This window comes from Nipponia nippon, unplaced genomic scaffold (assembly GCF_047370975.1).
Source record: "Nipponia nippon isolate SJK-2023a ecotype South Korea unplaced genomic scaffold, ASM4737097v1 scaffold_6, whole genome shotgun sequence".
Classification (NCBI taxonomy): domain Eukaryota; kingdom Metazoa; phylum Chordata; class Aves; order Pelecaniformes; family Threskiornithidae; genus Nipponia; species Nipponia nippon.
In genome coordinates, this window is record NW_028262380.1 from 58,445,639 (window position 1) to 58,465,336 (window position 19,698).

At 35.1% G+C, this 19,698-nt stretch overlaps 1 protein-coding gene across 5 annotated transcripts in view; it reads left to right on the forward strand.

The window, feature by feature from the left end:
- SEC24B (SEC24 homolog B, COPII component) overlaps positions 1–19,698 on the forward strand; it is a 48,523-nt gene that overhangs the window by 25,964 nt on the left and 2,861 nt on the right. For 2 of the 5 annotated variants that reach the window (XM_087736012.1, XM_087736013.1), the window contains 17 exons: positions 352–533; positions 2,136–2,320; positions 3,489–3,591; positions 4,475–4,601; positions 5,273–5,382; positions 6,344–6,456; positions 7,973–8,091; positions 8,464–8,519; positions 8,836–9,042; positions 9,680–9,803; positions 10,439–10,597; positions 11,040–11,213; positions 11,891–12,001; positions 13,157–13,332; positions 14,927–15,064; positions 16,798–16,902; positions 18,513–18,605. In XM_087736012.1, coding sequence (XP_087592138.1) covers positions 352–533; positions 2,136–2,320; positions 3,489–3,591; positions 4,475–4,601; positions 5,273–5,382; positions 6,344–6,456; positions 7,973–8,091; positions 8,464–8,519; positions 8,836–9,042; positions 9,680–9,803; positions 10,439–10,597; positions 11,040–11,213; positions 11,891–12,001; positions 13,157–13,332; positions 14,927–15,064; positions 16,798–16,902; positions 18,513–18,605 — 2,282 coding nt within the window. Of the gene's footprint in view, positions 1–351; positions 534–2,135; positions 2,321–3,488; positions 3,592–4,474; positions 4,602–5,272; positions 5,383–6,343; positions 6,457–7,972; positions 8,092–8,463; positions 8,520–8,835; positions 9,043–9,679; positions 9,804–10,438; positions 10,598–11,039; positions 11,214–11,890; positions 12,002–13,156; positions 13,333–14,926; positions 15,065–16,797; positions 16,903–17,579; positions 17,894–18,512; positions 18,606–19,698 lie in introns of those variants that run through there. The other 3 variants (XR_015699594.1, XR_015699595.1, XM_087736015.1) reach the window with 3 other exon arrangements.

The window sequence follows — 19,698 nt, forward strand, 5'->3', positions numbered from 1 at the left end:
GTTTATATCAAGTGCAAATCTTGGAATAAAATGTGGTTCTAAGGGGGTTTTATTTCATTTTTTATTCAGTTGAAATACTTTTTTAAAGTTACAATTTTTCTTGTAAAATAGCATTTTGTTAGTAGTTACACAAGTCTGTGGTCATCTTCCCATGTATACCCCCTTTATCAGCATAATTGCAGTGATCTTCCTTGCTAATTTATTTGGTGAGTGCAGATAAACAACTTGATGGATAATACAAAAACTTATAAATGGAAGTGTTGTTTGTTAAGCATTTAGGAATCTACATTTAAATTAAGAAAGAAACAGTAAGTATATTTAATACCTGTGGGATTTCTTGTGTCCTTCTAGAGACACGTTCTGTGACCAGCAGCCCAGTTCCTGCTCCATCAGTCCCCCAGACATCAAAAGCTTCTAAGCCCTTTGGTTATGGATATCCAACACTGCAGCCTGGCTACCAAAATGCAGCGCCACCTGCTCCTGTGCAGCCCAGTAATCCAGGACACCATCCTGGGTTTCAGCACTATCCACAGGTTTGTATTTTTAATTTAAAAGTTACTTCATGAAGTAACTTCACGGGAAAAGTCTTTTCTGCATGATGTATTTCTTTTTTTACATATTTTCATATTTTATTTTTGTAATTTCTGAGACAATAAATATTAAGTATAATATTGATGTCATAGCTCTGGATCTTAACTTCTTATTAGAAGGCTTTTGAATTAAAATTTTAAGTGTATCTCCAAACAGTTAGGCTTAACAAGTTTGCTTCACCAGTTATAAGCAGCATTCACAGTTTTAAGGTTTGGTGTTTCAAAGAGCTGTACTTTATTGATAGAAAACCATGAAGAAGAATAATGAAGTACTTGATCAGCAAATACACGTTTGATCAGAGCACTACTATGGGCAATGATCTCAATCATTAAATCACTTCACGAGCAAGGGATGGCACGGGGTCCAGATGAAAGAGCTCTGTAGAGCTCGTGCTGTGTGTGTGGCGGAGCAGGCTGCCTGCATCTGCTCTGTTTTCCTGGTAAAGAGAGCGCCAAGCGCCGAAGAAGTTGTATACCATCACCTGGCTCCCGTTGTGCATGTGAGTCACCCAAGAGCAGTGAAATGTGAAGAAGAGGCAGGCGCTGAGGCAAAATACAAATGCTGAAGCAGTGCAGAGAAGTGTGTGTGTGAAGGGGTGTAGAAAATGTACTGATTTACAAATCCCCTCTCTGAAATAAGGCCCAGCTGGCAAATGTATTGATGCTGCTGTTGTAGGTGATCAAAATTCCTTACTGATCTGAGTGTAGTATCGTAAGTTAGCATATAACATCCAGGAATGCTTTCACTGTTATGGAGGTAATGTGAAATGTGACCTGGAGGAAATGTTTGGTTGGGTTTTTTTTCTTTTTTTTTTTTTTTTTTTTAACTTGGAAGACTTAGCTTCATCTTCACTATAATGAGAGATGGAGTTAAGCTCTTTTCAGGAGTACACAGTAAAAGAACAAAAAACAGCAATTACAAGTTGCAGCAATTGAAATTCTGGTTGGACATATAAGGAGAAAATTCTTCAGAATGGGAGTGGGGAAGCACTAGAACAGATTGTGCTGTGAAATCTTCAGTCCTTCAGAACTCAGCTGGACAAGGCTATGAGCAACCTGATCTAACTTGAAGTTAGCCTTGCTTGAGCAGGGGGTTGGACTACCAGACCTCAAAGGTGCCTTCCAACCTAACCTTTTCACCTCTTCTATGGTGTTTTGTTTTAATTTAAAAATAAATAGATAACAACAGTTTCTGTAACTTGGAAACATTGTAACATCTTTGAAGAGTGAAAAAATTGTCAGCCTTTCTAGTAACTCGTTTTCTGACGCCTGGAAAGCTTGAAGGATTATGTGCGACTTCCAATGTTGATTTGTATCATGAATTTGAATTTTGTCTAATGATATATATTTGGAAGGTATGTCACATTTGTCTTAGCATTTTTAAATTTGTACTATACAACTCTTGTTTGTTCGGGTTTGTTACTAACTACTGCTGTATCTTTTTTTAATACGTGTCTGGAAGAATTGGGATTACAAGACGATTTAACGTGGTTATTTAAGCATGATTGTGTGTTTACTCATTTGCAATGCTCTTACTTTTTTCAGCAATATCCAGGTGTGAACCAGCTGTCCTCTTCCATAGGAGGATTAAGTCTACAGCATTCTCAGCAGCCAGAAAGCTTGAGACCAGTAAACCTTACGCAAGATAGAAATATTTTGCCTGTATCTTCAGTTCCAGCACCTGTGCCTAACTTGAATTCTGATCTTAGGAAATTAAACTGCAGTCCAGAGTAAGTGTACTGTGACTAGAACAGCATCTTACATTTTTAAGTCACTAATAATTATTTAAAGTGTCAAAAAATGTCTAAACTGACTCCTGACTTTAAATCTTTGTGATGAGCTAATATAACCCATTTCACTTGAAAATAAGTTTGTCCTCTGCATCGTTACACAAATGTTGAAACTGTCCTGCCATCAGAATATATTATATGCAGTGTGAGTGTAGCTCACTTATTAAAAGATTAAGAAACCTGCTTAATCTTTGCCTTGTTTTATCCATCTAAAAAGAAGTATTAATAAACACCTTAATGTTATCCAGTACATTTCATAGAATATTTTTGTAATATTGCATAGCATTTTTTTCCAGACAATTATGATGATCATGCCCAAATACACTGAATAAACTGTGAGTATATTTTATTATGGTAATCCCACAATCATGATGTATCCTTTCACCTCTAATTAACATTAAGCAGTATTATCTACTATCCCAAGTCAAGTGCAGCTAGGTACAAGAGAAATTGCTGTCCTCTAAAGATCTTAATTCTAATTCCAAAAGAAATTTTATTCTTTGCCCCAAATTAGCTCAGCTTTTTGCCCTAGTGACAATGCATGGTCCCACCAGAAATCAGAAAACTGGGGGTCTGGAAATCATTCTTAGATGTGGAACACTTTGGACAGCGCTATGCGTGCACTGGGGTTTTTTAGTGCCTTTTATTTAACTTTAAGTCCATTCTCCACTTTACATACACAAAAGAAAAGATTTTGACTCTCAGTATTTGAGATCCGTTTCTACTGTTTTCTTATATACATATTACTTTCTGAGAACTAGTAAATACTGTGTTCCTTCTTTAGTTCCTTCACCCAGAAAATCTTTATAATGAATAAAAATACATCATTTTACATTGAGCGTTGTACCTAAAGCAGTTTTATCTCTTTATTGCAAGTTCGTTTTGGTATACTTGCATTGCTGAACTACTAAATTGGGGAGTGGGGGAGTATTTTTTTGTTTCTTTAGGAGGCTTTTTAATCTCCTTGCATTAATTCTGTTTATTAAATCAGCTTTGTAAAACATAGGATTTCTTAAATTTCAAAATTCTTTAAAATCAGGTGTTAACACAATATTTTTAACATCTTTTAAAATTTCATTTTCAACATAATGTTTTTATTTCCTTTCAGCTCATTTCGATGTACATTAACAAATATTCCACAAACACAGGCTTTGTTAAACAAAGCTAAGCTTCCTTTGGGTTTGTTGCTACATCCCTTCAGAGACCTAACGGTAAAGTAGATTACTTTTTTTTTAGTGTATGTATTTAATATATGTGTTTGTCCTATTTTTGTTCAAACAATAAAATATAGTGAACTATAAGTCCTAAATTTAACAGAAGTAGCAAAAATTGTTTGGGACTTAAAGACAAGGAGGGGGCAAAAAGCCTTGAAATTGCTATTTCATTGAAATTCATAAGGGAGAAGCTTTGGACAAGTTGTTAAAAAAATTTTCCTTATTGTTGGAAATCTTTGCCTGTGGTTCGCTGAAGCTCTGAATTACTACTCTGTGTGTTGGGCTCAGAACTGTCAGATACCTCTTGAAAAGGTGTTTAGTGCCCTCTTGAAAAGAGGTGCTCATGTTGAATGTATTACTGGCATGATAAATGCTGTCACTAGAAGGTAAGCACAATGTAAGATTGAAGCTGCGTTCATAACTGTTAAGCAACTCCTCTCCATCTAATTCATTTGTATGTAGAAAGGTGAATAACTGTCTGATACGACTTTTTTATATACTGGGTGTTCTTTGTGTAAGATTTGCTGTCTGTCATATTTAGTCGCCCAAAGTTGTCCTGTCTTTCATAATTTCTCTTACCATCGTAGCTCTGTTATACTAATGATGTAATTTAAAGTAGTTCCATTAAAAATCTTAGTACATCTTTGATTTGTGAGATTGGATTAAGACAGTAATTGAATATTATTTCTTCTGATTTTAAAGGGGAGGATATTTTTAATAGGCATCATTATTACTCTGTATGAAAATGAGCTAAAAAGGTAAAAGGAAAGATGATAGAATATCTAGTCTTAGGAAGATTTTATACACTGTACTGCATATTAATGTGTTCCACCAATTGTATTACATACCTTCATTGCAGCTTTCTATTGTTTCTTTTTAGCAATTACCAGTAATAACATCAAGCACAATAGTGAGGTGCAGATCCTGCAGGACATATATCAACCCTTTTGTTTCTTTCATTGATCAAAGGAGGTGGAAATGCAATCTGTGCTATAGAGTTAATGATGGTAAGTGTTTGGGTTTTGTGGGTTTTTTTGTTTTTGTTTTTTTTTTTTTGTAGCAGGAGATGCTTGCATTTTTAGAATCTCAAGTATTTGCATCATATCAGTCCACGGGATACTTTAGATTAAAACATAGATTAAAATGACAGTGTTCTTAAGATGTTTTTTAAAATCTCTGGATCGTAAGTCAGATATGCTGTGCATTTTCTGAAGCAAAACGTTGTTTTGCAATATTCTGGGAGACTAAAAAAATGTAATCGTATTATCCTGATTACTTGTATAATGAAACCAACTTCCTCCATTGACTGCTGTTGCAATATGCAAATGGAAACACGATGACAGTTAATACTGTCTGCAATCCAGGCCAGAGGTTATAAGAAACAATACAGGTTGAAGCTTGTTGTTGTGAAATGCTCTATTTGCATTGGTGTTCTAAAGTGAGGGAAATACTGCTGTTTAAGATAAATAACTGGAAACAAAAGAAGGTTTAACTTTGATGTTGCTTGGGATACTTGAAATGTTAGTATGTTTTACATATCCTTAATGTGCATTTTTTTTCTGTTGTTAGTGATAATTCAAATATGTCTGCACTAGTTCACTTGTAGCTGCCATAATGGTTTTATTTGCTGACAAATATATAATTTTTTTTTTGTGGGGGGAAAAAAAAAAATTTATAGTTCCTGAAGAATTTATGTATAATCCTCTGACACGATCTTACGGAGAACCTCACAAACGGCCAGAGGTCCAAAATTCTACAGTAGAATTCATTGCTTCCTCGGACTATATGGTAAAAAAAGTTTTTATGTGAACTTCAAAAATTGCATGTTAATATGAATGTGTTTGAAATTAATGTTGCATGTTACTCCAATGGTGTGTATTAATTTTCCTGTGAAGGTCCTCTTAACACCAAAGAATAGTTAAGATTTGTATTTATTTTGAATGCTGGCAAGTGTAGATATTCAGCGACTTGTCAATTAAAGGCAATTGCGATGTGTATAATCGTCCAGTGTAGTTTAATGTGGCATAGTCTGGTTTGAGTCTGATGCAATGTGTTTCTGGGTTTCTCCCTCATTTTGAAGAGGTTTGGAAAGACCAGTAATGGAATGAGCAAATTAAGTTGGGTTCAAATTTTTAGTTAGTAATTGTGACAGAAACGATTCTAACTAGGAGTCAACCTACAATTGCTGTGATAGTAGTCCTGTCTCCAAGAATGATAAACAAGGCCTGGGAAAAGGCCCTGTTCATAATGACATTATTAACAACAGCAAAAATAAATTGTTCTCTTGTCTTTGAGTTGAAACACTGTGACCAAGACATTTGGCCATGAATAAATACAGCTTGTTATATGGTTCGGAAAAGGATGTAGGTAGAATATTTTAACGCCATTTAATGGATCACATTGTCCACATCCTGAAAGAACAGTGGTGTTTTGAAGAGTGAATTCCATATCTGGCATCAGAGAGTCATGTTTGAGTTGTCTGCTGGAAGGAGAGACTAAAATTATCCAATTTCTGTTCTGAAGCATAATGTTGTATGCTTATTATGAATGGGAATTATTAACCACTGGCAGTTGTGGTTAAGTCTATCCACATGACTCTTAGTAAATCAGTTTTATTGCATAATGTATACCTTGCATTTTTCTAAGTATTCCCTTTTCCCACTTCCCTTTCTAATGACTAATCATTTTTAACATTTCTTTAAATATGATTTTTGAACATTTTTTTTATTTTTATTTTTTTACTTTGTAGCTTCGTCCTCCTCAGCCTGCGGTATATTTATTTGTTTTAGATGTGTCTCATAATGCAGTGGAGGCTGGATATTTGACAATAGTCTGCCAGTCATTGCTGGAAAACCTAGACAAGTAAGAATATAAATAACCTTTTCAAATTAGCTAATGTGTTAGTATGAAAAATACTAACCTACAGTTTTGCAGAAAACTTGCATGTAGTGTTTAAACATTCTGTCCCTAAAGGACAGAAGTCCTGTTGCCTGAGGTGCTGAAATGCAACTTACGTGTCTAAAAAAACCAACCAAAAAAAAAAAAACCGAACCACCAACCAAGCAAAAAAAATCACACACACACACACACACACACCCCCGAAAAAAACATCTGTTGAAGCAATTTACATGAGAGGTATCTTCCTTGCATGTGATTAAAAGTGGATCTGCAAATAATTTACTTATGTGTCTGCAAAGAATATTTAGTTGTAACTTCTATCAACTTCATGTTGATTGTACAAACATCTATGAAGTGTGCTCTTCCCCCCTGCCAAGACCAACAAAAATAACTCAATTACAGAGATTAAATTGGCTGGTTCTTGTGCTGAAACAGCTGAGGTGCTGCATACTGGAATGTTGTAACCACTAGTGTGAGACTGCCTAAGTGAATTGAGTTGTCAGTTTGGTTTTTTTAGATAAGTTAGGTAGATCTACCTGTGCCGTGCTCTATCTCTTCTCATTTTTGCACTGGAACAGCATGTATGGGATTGTTGGTGTTTTTTGAGGGAGGGCTGATAAACTTCACTATGCTCATGTCTTTTGAAAACTAATTTGCATCCTGTGGAGGCCTCACTCTGAAAATTGTTTTCTACAGGTTTTTCTTGGGAAACTTGATTTTAATTTCTGATAAAGACACCAACATGTACAATAAAATTCTTCACCTACATTTATTGGCTTAGTCTTTCTTTGTTCAGATCTTTACAGGTATTTTGTCAACAGATTCTCAGAAACATGCTGAATTATTTTAGGAAAATTGATAAAATCCTATGCAAAGTCTATAGGAAAATCAGTACAGCTAGTTAATTTATATACCCAGATGGTAATAACAATATTTGCCTCTATTGCCTTTGCTCACCATTATGGTTTTCAGCACTTGCTGATGTTTTATGTCTTATGTGAGGAATCCCATTTAGTTTGTCTTTTTCTATTTTTAATGCCATACGTAGGAATATGGTCCACATGAGATTTTGGTTTAGAGCTGTAAGTGCTCTGTAACTACATTAGTAAGTGGGTTGTTTTTTTTTTAATTATGAAAGAGCAGAATGCGCTATTTTCTATTGAAGATCTGAGAAGGCTACATTCTTTCATGGGTCAGCGTAATGTTTAAATGAACCTACGAAGTTCTGTCTTGGAACAAAATATCAATATATTAGTGAGTGCTTATCTGTAACATTTAGTCTTGTAAACTGTATCATTACCCCAGCTTTTCAGAAAATACTGAAGAAATATTACTTGTATTCATGTTTTAGATCTCCTTTCTTTTGTTCTCCCTTCACCCCTTATACATGAGCTTCTGCTAACATCAGCAGGAGCTGTGTATATGTATGTGTCTTGAGAGACAAATCAAGGGCTTAATAGTTTATTTTTTAATGCTTTAGGCTGCCTGGAGACTCGAGAACAAGAATAGGGTTCATAACATTTGACAGCACTGTTCAGTTTTACAACTTGCAAGAAGGTTTATCTCAGCCTCAGATGCTGATTGTCTCAGATATTGATGGTAAGTAAAAAGAAAATGGAAACTAAATTCTAAATTTTTGAGAAGCTACTTTTTTTCCCAGAAGAAAGATTAGAATCTCGCAAACATTCTGGTTTTAAGTAAATTTTATTGAATGTATAGGGAATATATTTCTAAAAAATAATCTTACACTAACTACAGAGTAGCTGGTGGTTACAAAGTGAAATTCAAATTTTAATTTTGCTTTGAATAAAACAAGCTTTGTATAGACTATATTATTCTCTCTAATGTACGTATCAGAAAAGTAGACTGTATTTCATGGTACGTATAGCAGTGGGCAGTGAAATGTTTTGTTCTATTTTAATGTAATTTTTTTTCTATAATAAAATGCTTTTTTTTCCATTCTCCCTACAGATATTTTCCTACCTACACCAGATAGTTTACTTGTAAATCTCCATGAAAGCAAAGAGGTATGATTTCTCAAAATTAATCACTGAATTTAGAGTTAAATGTTCAAAATGGAGGTTGTTTTTAAACTTGGAATTCAAGCCTATCTTCGTAATATGTAATTCCAATGCTACTTTTTAATTATAGAAGTATTACATGTTGTTTGTTTGATGCATCATAGTTTTTAAAATTGACTTTGTTTTCCTTAGTGTGTTGAAACTAAGCTGAAATATTTGGTACTGATTGTTCCATTTCAGTTATGGCAATACAGCTTTTTAGAAATAGCAGAAAATCTCAACCTTGCAAAATCTCACAAACACCTTTCGATCTGTTCTGCAGCTGATAAAAGATCTATTGAATGCGTTACCAAATATGTTCACCAATACAAGAGAAACACACAGTGCATTGGGCCCTGCTCTTCAGGCTGCGTTTAAACTGATGTCTCCAACGGGTGGTCGGATATCAGTGTTTCAAACTCAGTTACCATCTTTGGGAGCAGGGCTTTTGCATTCCAGAGAAGATCCCAATCAAAGGTCAAGCACAAAGGTACAAAAAACTCCTTTAATATTCATCTCGTGAGACTAGGGACTGGCCGTGTCTTTCCAACTTGCATAGTTCTGCAGATAAACTCTTGTTTTTTGTTTATAGTAGTTCACTAAATTTTAATTATTCAATGTCTGTGTCCATGCACATCACTAGTTTATACATGTATGTGTGGCATTACTTGTTTCAAAGTGCATGAGCTGTCTTTTGGGCCTTTGGTCCATAGCTTTTCTTGGGAAGCAAAAGAAGCTGCAAATATCTCTGACTCGGTTAATATCAACCTGGGTTTTGAACCAAAGTGTGGATATATTAAACTGTAGACCTAAAACATGATTTCTTATTATTTTATGGCTTTGTAGTTTGCAGCGTCCAGTAAGTGTTACATAGTTACACGAATGTTTATTTGTATGAGAACATAAACTTCCTTGAAAGTAGAATCATAACTGCTTGTAAATACAATCTAAAAGAATAAGGAGCATAAGGAAAATAATTTCTGCAGGTGGAAATGCCTATAAATTCTTGTTTAAAGGAAACATCCTTATGATACTTTGCTACTGAATAGTATGTCTCTTGTTCCATGAAGACTTAAGAGAGCACGATCATTGTCTTAACTCTTTCCTGTATAATTTATTCACCAAAGGTGGTCCAGCATCTTGGTCCAGCAACGGATTTTTATAAGAAGTTGGCACTGGATTGCTCAGGCCAGCAGACTGCTGTGGATTTATTTCTCTTAAGTTCACAATATTCTGATCTAGCTTCTCTTGGTAAGGAGTACCTAATGTATGCATTCGTTCTTTCAACATTGTTGTCTTTCTTCAGAAGCACAGGCTACTTCAGGAATTCTTAAATCATGTAAATCTTTTTGAACTTCTGTAAATGCAGCTAATGCTGCAAAGGAATTGGCTTTGAAGTTGATAGCAGTAAACAACAGGAGTACAGGGTTGGTAGCATCGGACAACTTATTCTGGGATTTCACAATTTTAAACAAGAAGGTACTTTCCTGCTCAAGAACAGGAAACAGCCAGATGGCAAGGAATTAATAAAATTTAATCATAGGGGTAGAACAGAGTTCTCATCTTTCAGTATTAAACCAAGATTTGTCTCTGCGCACACACTTAATTTTGCCTCTACACCATTAAATATTTCTGCATGCGCTCCTGTGTTAGTTGCCAAAGGTAGCATGCTTGTAGAATTAAGTGTATAATTAGATAATTGTGTATTGAGGTGACTCATCACTGTCTTCAGTGGCCTGAGTCTGGGCCGGTTCTCGTTGTCCTACAGATATGAGTCATATCAAGAAAAAGATGCACATAGACTTGCAGAAGCTTGGACACAATTTTTGTATCCTGACTTCACGTTACAGTTTTACCTCTTAACCATATCTTTCCCTCCTTCACAGCTTGCATGTCCAAGTACTCTGCTGGATGCATCTATTACTATCCATCTTTCCATCGTAGCCATAATCCTGCTCAGGCCGAAAAGTTGGAAAAAGACCTTAAAAGATACCTTACAAGAAAGATTGGATTTGAAGCCGTTATGCGCATAAGATGTACAAAAGGTATGTTTTAAATACTGATTTGTGTGGAAAAGTTGGTGTAAGCATGTTAACTATCATTTTGAATGTGCTTAATCTTTAGCGACATTAGATTTCAGGTTGTTTGTCTTTCACTGAAGAGCAAGATACCTGCCTTCTTTATATAGGTTATGTTAGCTTTTGCCATTTTATTTTTTTTTAACTTAAGATGGCGCCATCTCACTTCAACTAAGTTGACATGTGTAGTGTAAGGGCATCGTTCAGTTTGGAGTGTTCAGAATTGAACATGAACTCTACAGGATCATGCTGAAATGTCCAATGACTCACATAATTGATTCTGTGTGATAGAATAAGTATTTTTACTGTTTTCTTGAACATAGCTTGAGGGCTGTGGGTTTTAATTATTGATTGGAAGTTTTTTTCATGCTGTTTTAACCTCACTCTGAATTATTTAATCTGCTTCTAGGTCTTTCAATACACACTTTTCATGGGAACTTTTTTGTACGATCTACGGATTTATTGTCCCTTGCCAATGTCAATCCTGATGCTGGATTTGCAGTGCAAATGTCCATCGAGGAAAGTCTGACTGACACATCTTTGGTTTGTTTTCAAACAGCTCTTTTGTATACTTCCAGCAAAGGTAAATAAAGTCAAATGTGTTGGCCGCTGGGCTTTTTGTTTCTTTTTCTAACAATGTTTTTGTAGTTAGTTCCACAGCCTTTTGTTGTTCTCTATACCCTAGGGGAATCTTGTCAAAGCTAGTGATCTTACTTGGCAGTTAATCACGTAATGTAAATCTTTATAAACTCTACTTTGATGGCAAAATGTAATTTATCTCCATCTTACATAGAGTTGATTCAGCAAGATTCCTTTACTTAAAAGGCATACCATCGTTATAAGCAGTAACATCTTTGGCATGCACTTTGTCCAAAATCACAGATCCATGATGGATTGGAGCGAGTTGCTAGGACATTGGATGGCCATAAAGAATAGCAGCTACTTTCTGTAGTGAAGGTGGCACAGAATTTTGGGATGGGAATCAATGTACTTCATTTGTAGCATCAAGACACTTATTGTGGGTGTTATAAGCTAGTTTGTGTTATGAACGTGTGCTGATTCGTAAGTTGAATGCCTTAGAGCGTTGCAGAGTTTGAATAGGTTGAGACGGGAACAGGAGATAGTGTTACAGCAATTTCCTGACTGGTGTGTTTTTACAAAATGAGTGCATCTTACATGAGAGGAGCTACACTGTAATGACTGAATTTGTATACCTCTACCAGGAAATATTGTACAATGAGTTCTACTTATTTTTATTAGGTGAACGTCGAATTCGAGTGCACACACTTTGCTTGCCTGTAGTAAGTTCACTGGCTGATGTATATGCAGGAGCGGATGTACAAGCAGTTGTATGCCTCTTGGCAAACATGGGTGAGTACAGACCAGGAAGATTCAAATATCTTTTTATATGTTCTTAATTTTGCCAGCAGTTTAAATGAAGTAGTGAATAAAGCCTAGGTATTGTAGAAAAAAGGCTGGAGTGGAGCACACCTAAACCAGAGAATACAAAAGATGACAAATTCAAAGTTATACCAAAACTATTAACTGAAATCTTCCTTAGCCTGAATACTCAGTTGACTCTAATCTTTTAAAAGGAGCCTTCTTACATTGTTCTCTCGAGTTTATTGAAGGACAAAGAATCATAACACACTTGGATAAAAACTCTCATTTTTGTATCATCAACATCATGGTTTTTATCTCAGACTTCAGCATTCTACGATTACTTAAGAAACAGAGTGATTCAGTTTAGTGAGTTGCTGGAGACTAAAAGGGAACTTCTGACAACAGCGTATCAGAGATATGCATTAGTTTCTATGCTTCTATCCTGTTGCTGGTTTGAGGATTCTTACTTATCCCCTGCTTGTGCGTCATAAGTAGCTGTTTCATAGACTGATCTCTGCCATTGAACGTGTATGACTCTGTGCAGCATTTTAGTATATGCTATGTTGTATATTAATAGTCAAATGAATTAGAAGAAATAAATAGTACTTCTGTATCTCATCTTAAATGTACATTCAGTCCAGCAGGTGGCTTCCTCCAACCAAAGGATTTGCAGTCCTTTCTCAGCAGAGAAAGATGAAGCTTCATTTACACTAATCATAATTATGCCACTGAAATAATGGAAGACATTTCTTGTGAAAAAAAAAAAAAAAATCAAAAATAATTGCTGCAAATCTTATCTTGGAGGTAGGACAGCAGAGAATTTCAGCAATAACTTATTTGTATAAGGCTTAAAACAGGATTTATATTTAGTCTTGAGTAGATATCACATTTTTAAAGATTTTTTTTAAATTCTCCAAGAGTAGGGAGTGGAGATCAGCCACGCTGTATTTTTTTTAAGCATCATGAAAGTGCGTTTCTGTATGGGCAATAGTCTTATTTACTCCTAAAAAAAGTTAGGACCACAGGTGTGGGGTTTTTTTTAAATCTTAAAATATCACCCAGAAGCACAACTAACATTTTCAAAATTCAAGGGAATGAACGAGGCCAACTCTAGTAACTTCTTGTATCCTTCTAACCCAACAGCTGTGGATCGCTCAGTATCATCTAGTCTTTCGGATGCAAGAGATGCCTTAGTTAATGCTGTGGTAGACTCCTTGGCAGCATACATGTCAACTGCCTCAAATCTGCAGCAGTCCATGCTGATAGCACCAAATTCCCTCAAGCTGTTTCCACTGTATATTTTGGCCCTTCTCAAACAGGTATGTATAATCTAGTGGATTAATGTTTGATTTTTAATTCATTGTTCCATTTGAGGAATTCTTCAGCTCTAGGTCAAGCAATGTCTGCACTCTTCTAAAATTAAGAAAATCAGGTTATCTTCTTCAAGCTTACAGGAACTTTCATGTAAAAGATGACTGTTAGCTTATTGTAAAAGATTAGTGCCTGAACAGTTTATTGGTTTACTTGATTTTGAATTTTTTATATTTTGTCTTATTTTGTTTTACAATTAAAATAATATATATATTCTAACAACTAGCATTTCTCAGATTTTGGCAGCTAATTGGTGTTGCCCGCAAAGACTGTTGGAAGCCGCTTATTAGTACTTCTTCAATTTTATTTTATGAAGAAAAAACAAGTCAAATATCTTTCAATGCATATACTTTTTACTTTAAAGTACCAAGGGGGAGAATGAGTTTCCATGGAGATACAATGAAATCTGTTACAGAAACTGAAGTGATATAGTTTAAAGTTCACATAGAAGTAATTACTACTTTGGGGGTTTTTTTTAATTTTTTGTATTACCAAACATCATACTTAAAAATAAAACAAGATCTTACTGCAGGGTTTTGTTACCAATACATCTCAGAGATTAATGTCTGACAGTTCTTTGTTTTCTTATAGTGAGTAAACCTTTATGTATGTTTGGTAAGAAATCCAATCATAATAACTTATTTTCTTTGGCTTAGTGATTACTTCAGTTTCTAATATACTGATTAGGACTTCTTCAGTACTTGCATAAGTAATGCAGTTAATGGTTGGGTAAAAACAAACCATTTATTATCAAGAGGATCTGTGTAGAAGAGAGAAGTAAGAGTAGCTGAGAAGTTATTTAGGGTTTTTTTTATTATCTTTTTTAACAATAATAAAAAAGCCTGAGAGACAGAGAAACAAAAATGCTTGTGGCAGCCAAGAGGACTGATGTATTAGCTTTGTTGTGGAAGTGAATATGAACTTTGATTATAGGAATATTCTCCATTGAATCAGAATATGTGCTTACTCCATTGTGTTGCTTCTAACAGCGATTGTTTACTGATTTGCTTCTAAAGGAGATCTGAAAAATCGAGGAGAGAGTTACAAAATAAACTTTACCCTATGAGAGGCTAGTTTCTGCTATAAAGTATGAAAGTACATTTCCCTTCCAAAGCTTTCCTTAACATTTAATTCTTACTAATATAAAATCAGAATTAATCTTATCCACAGAAGTATCTTTTTTGAACTCTGCTAGGCTCATATCTTCCCATGATATCTTGCATTGGTGAGTTTCACAGACCGGTAACATTTGTCAAGAATAAAAATGAGAAATGCTGGCCCAATCACATACAAATTTTACACAAAGTGGGAGGAAATTTTTTTATTCTCCTTCATCACTAAGGAGGAAGAATGGATTAAGTTTTAAGAGGTATTGTATTCAAGTTGTATTTGATTAAGATTCTAATGTATCTCAATAAGATACATTTCTTTACAAAAGCTTTGCTTTCTTTGCTTGACACTTTCAAAAAATTTGAAATAACATTGTTTAGATGTGACATAAAATATAGGATTTATTGGAGTAACAATGCTGTTCTCTTACAGAAAGCATTTAGAACAGGCACAAGTACACGCTTGGATGATCGCGTATATGCAATGTGCCAGATGAAGAGCCAGCCTCTTGTTCATTTGATGAAAATGATACATCCCAACTTGTACAGAATAGACAAGTTGATTGATGAGGTAATGTATGAAGCCTGTTTTATAACATTTTCTAGTGTTAATGGTCTGTTAAACCTGATGTGCTGCAGTAATTTAAAGCTGTTACTGTAATATAAACTGAGCATTTTCCATAAGTTATAAAAAAATCAAGAAAAACATTTATTTTTCAAGTTTTGAGTTGCAACTACAGTAGTGTGTTATGAGCAGAACTGTGGTTTTACTTCACCTTGTTTCAATGACCACAATAATTTTTCTGTTACACAAAGAAAGCAGAGAAGATTGTACGCATTGGAAACATCTCCAATGTGGTTTTGTGTTTTAGAACTGTCTGGGGGAAATGGATGAAGTAGATTTGGTGAAGGATTCTAGGTTTTGTATGCTGAAACCAGATAAAGTTGCCTGCAATAACAAACTTCCAGTGGTTTCTCAGACTGATGTGGATGAAACAGAATTCTACTTCTAGGTGGTCATGATCAGACTGAGGCAGTATTTCACGTACAAAGCAAGGTTTTATTAGTTCGCCTTTTACAGAGGTAGCCTAGGAAATGGATGCATTTTTTAACAGTAAGAAGTAAGATGGAATTTTATTTAACGTCAAAGTTAGTTGTAATTGCAAAAATAAGTTGTTTTTTTAAGTAAGTTTTCATGAGGTTGTTAGTCACTAGCTTTGGAAAAGTAAGTGAAATTAATTGACAAACCACATTTTAAATTTTATACGAGAGTGCTAATCTGCTATTTAGTACTACTTCAGTTTAAAGTATTTGTGACAGAGGCTGTTCTTAAATTTGTTTCTTTAGAAAATTCTATAATATATATTACAGAAATTTTTTTTACATGTTTTTGCTGGTGGTCTTTTCTCTTAACACTTGATTCTTGAGAGCATTAAGTAAAGCCTGGAACTTTCCCAAGTGAAATTGAGTAGCTTGATTTTTCATCAGTATGCATAAATCCCAAAAAGCTTCTAATCTATTGCATTATAATATGGAATTTTTAAAATAGTGGTTTTTTTTTTTAATAATCTTTTACCATGTGGAGATGTGCTTAGTCTCTAGATTATTTTTTCCCTACATTATTAATGCTTCACAGATTCTTAATAGATATTCAGCCTATTTTTGTATTGTAGGAGGAAGCAGCTTTAATCTGAAAATACTGGGGGTTTGGGGGTTTTTATTGGTTTTGTTTGTTTTTATTGCTGGTGAGGAAGGGGGCTATCTTTTAATAATGTCATTGCTAACAGCCAGATTGTTTAATCAGGTGAGTCATAGTGCTCCATGGACAAACCCTTGCTTCAGGCAGAATGTTAAATCAGGGAACTTTGTTACTTGAATGCAGTAAAATAGTGAACCCTTATAGGGAGTAGAATTTGATGTTTTTCTCCTCTTGCAACATTTCTAGTGAAGTTGAATGCAGGTGGTTGAAGTTGAATGGAGGTTATTTATAGAAAACTTAAGTGTAAACACTAGAATGCTTTTGAAAGTTTGGCATCTATAGCATGAGAAATGTTACGTACGCAACTTAAATGAACTTGCATTATTCTTTTTTAGGTAATAAAGTAGCCTTTAGGTTAAGTAACAGTCTAGAATTGTTCAATAATAATAATTTTCTAGGCTTCGTATGGTGTTTTCTTACATGAGAATCCTCAGAATTTTTCTAGAGATTAACAGTGGGTTTTTTCCTGTTTTATTTTACCTGGTTAAGATAAAAGTAGGATTTATTTATATTCTAGTGTTACTGAGTATTGTTTTTGGTTACAGAGTACAATACATGTAAATGACAGAGTTGTTCCTCAGCCACCTCTTCAGAAGTTGTCTGCAGAGAAGTTGACAAGAGAAGGAGCTTTTCTTATGGATTGTGGTTCAGTAAGTTACCAGTTTCACACATTCCTTTTTTTTTTTCTTTTTTTTCTTTTTTCTTAAAGTAATCTGTGTTCCAGCGAAAGGCTTGAGGAGTATCTTTCAGGTTGCATATTAAGGCTTCAGAGGTTAATTTTTTTTTCATGCTAGACTGGTCAGAATATACCAAGATTTTATATTAAGGTTTGGGGTTTTTTTTCCTGGAAATAATGGATTTCCATTTTCCAAAATTTCTCTTAATCGTTATTAAATTGTATGTACTACAGTCTGTCTAACAAAGCACTTCTCATTCATGCAGGAACCTTCTTGATTACGCACAGATATAAGTGGTTTTATGATTTGTGGCTTGTGTGACATAAGAGTTGCAAGAGTGAGGGAATTGTGGGGAGTGAACAAAATCTGTAGGTATAGTTTAAGGTATTCATAGAAATTATACTAAAACACGCTTAATTCGATAAAGCATTATGCTACTCGAATAACGTGATAAAACATTATGCTTCTCTAATGGCAGTCTAGAAAGTGCTTTAAACCTTGTATGAGTTCAGGGACTGAGTGTGAATGTATGCTGGGTTTGGCTGGGATAGACTTAATTTTCTTCACAGAAGCTAGTGTGGGGCTATGTTTTGGATTTGTGCTGGAAACAGTGTTGATAACACAGGGATGTTTTCGTTATTGCTGAGCAGGGCTTACACAGGGTCAAGGCCTTTGCTGCTGCTCACCCCACCAGCGAGCAGGCTGGGGGGGCACAAGAAGCTGGGAGGGGACACAGCCGGGACAGCTGACCCCAACTGACCCAAGGGATATTCCGTACCATATGACATCATGCTCAGCATATAAAGCTGGGGGAAGAAAAAGGAAGGGGGGGACGTTCGGAGTGATGGCGTTTGTCTTCCCAAGTAACCGTTAGGTGGGATGGAGCCCTGCTTTCCTGGGGATGGCTGCACACCTGCCTGCCGATGGGAAGCAGTGAATGAATTCCTTGTTTTGCTTTACTTGTGTGCGTGGCTTTTGCTTGGCCTATAAAACTGCTTTTATCTCAACCCACGAGTTTTCTCCCTTTTACTCTTCCGATTCTCCCCCCCATCCCACTGGGCGGGAGTGAGCGAGTGGCTGTGTGGTGCTTAGTTGCCACCTGGGGTTAAACCACGACAGAATGTCAAACTAGCTTCTGTCTCCAGATGTCTGAAATAACTACTATAAAGTGTTTTCATAATTGATGCTTTACTATGACTTGTTTAGATTGGGGAGTCAGTAACTGACACAGTGGTGTGACTTTATAAAATTTTAGGTTTTTCAGTTGAAGAGGTAACATGAGAAGTTAGCGCATTAACTGTTCCAATATAGATGTGTTCTGCATCCTCATTCTTCCAGTATTTGCATTCTACCTTTTTTTTTTTTACATTTAATGATATTATTCCAAATGCTACCAATATATTACTAAGCAAATGTACAAATAATGAATATAGAGGTGTGTGTATATATGACTTGCAACTGGAGCTCTCAAGTGATTCATTTGCATGAAAGGTATTATTCTGGTATTATTTCAGTTACGTCATCACTTGTCTCTCTAAAATGTATGCAAGGCCTTTACTAAAACTGATGCTGACATCTTACAGATTTTTTACATTTGGATTGGAAAAAACTGTGATAACAACTTCATAAAAGATGTCCTTGGATACCCAAACTACGCGTCAGTACCACAGAAAATGGTAGGCGTCTTAATGAGCTGTACTGTATAGTGATTACATTTAGAATCTATATTTAATCTTTTTTTTTTTTGCATTTTCAGTTTTTAATTATGCAACTATGAATTAGAGGGGGTTTATTGGATACCTTCTAGCCTCTTGACAACTTCATAGGAGACAGATAAAAGTTGTCAAATGCTTTCACGGAAAGAATGTAAACATGTAAATTTTGGCATTCATGGAATGCCAAAAAATTGTTCTGTGACATTATTGCTTTTTATTATTTTTATGGAAATACGTGTGGGCTCACAAGAATAGGGTGGAATTTCATAGAATGAATGCACAAATTATCTATTCAGACATGTTAATTGTTAAGATTAGAGTTATTTTATTGATATCATGGTTTTCAGAAGCCTTGTGCTCTCTGAAGCTGGTGTAAGTTACCAAGTCTATAGTATGACGTGATAGGCCTGTAAGTAAAGGGTAAGAGCTAAGTTTTGCTCATCTTCAAGCCTTGAGTCAATGTTAAAAAGAAACGCTTTTAGCTATTAGAACATCAAAGACCCTTGGATGTATGTTTTGGTGGAGGGGTTTCTATGTTATAACCTATACCTATAGTCTTGTGCGTGAAATGGAGGAGCAATTAAAGAGAAGACCCCTCTTCTGTGGGTAGTGATTCCAAAATGTCAACAAGTGGTGGGTAAGGATGGGCCCTTTTTAAGACACTCTGGAAGAGTTCAGAATTGAATGGTTATATTCAGATAGTACCAAAAGTGTGTTAGTCATTGTAGAAACACATAGGAAGGTATTTCCTGCTTATAAAGCTTGCGTAGTATGAAGGGGAAAAGTAAGTGACAAGTGGTAATTATAAGAACAGGTTAAGAGTGGTGAGCTTTAAGACTACTGTAAAATTGGACTGCTTGTTCAGAGTTTTGTATTTTGCTTGTATTAGCAATTTAAAACTCTCCCTTCTGATCAGCTGATGGTATTAGTTGGCAGAGTTTTCACAAAGAACTTGGATAAAGAAAGGATGATAACTTTTTTCAATGGTTATATAGCATTTATTATAATGAAAATGAGAGAAAAAAATAACATAAAAGTTATCTGTGCTTTTAAA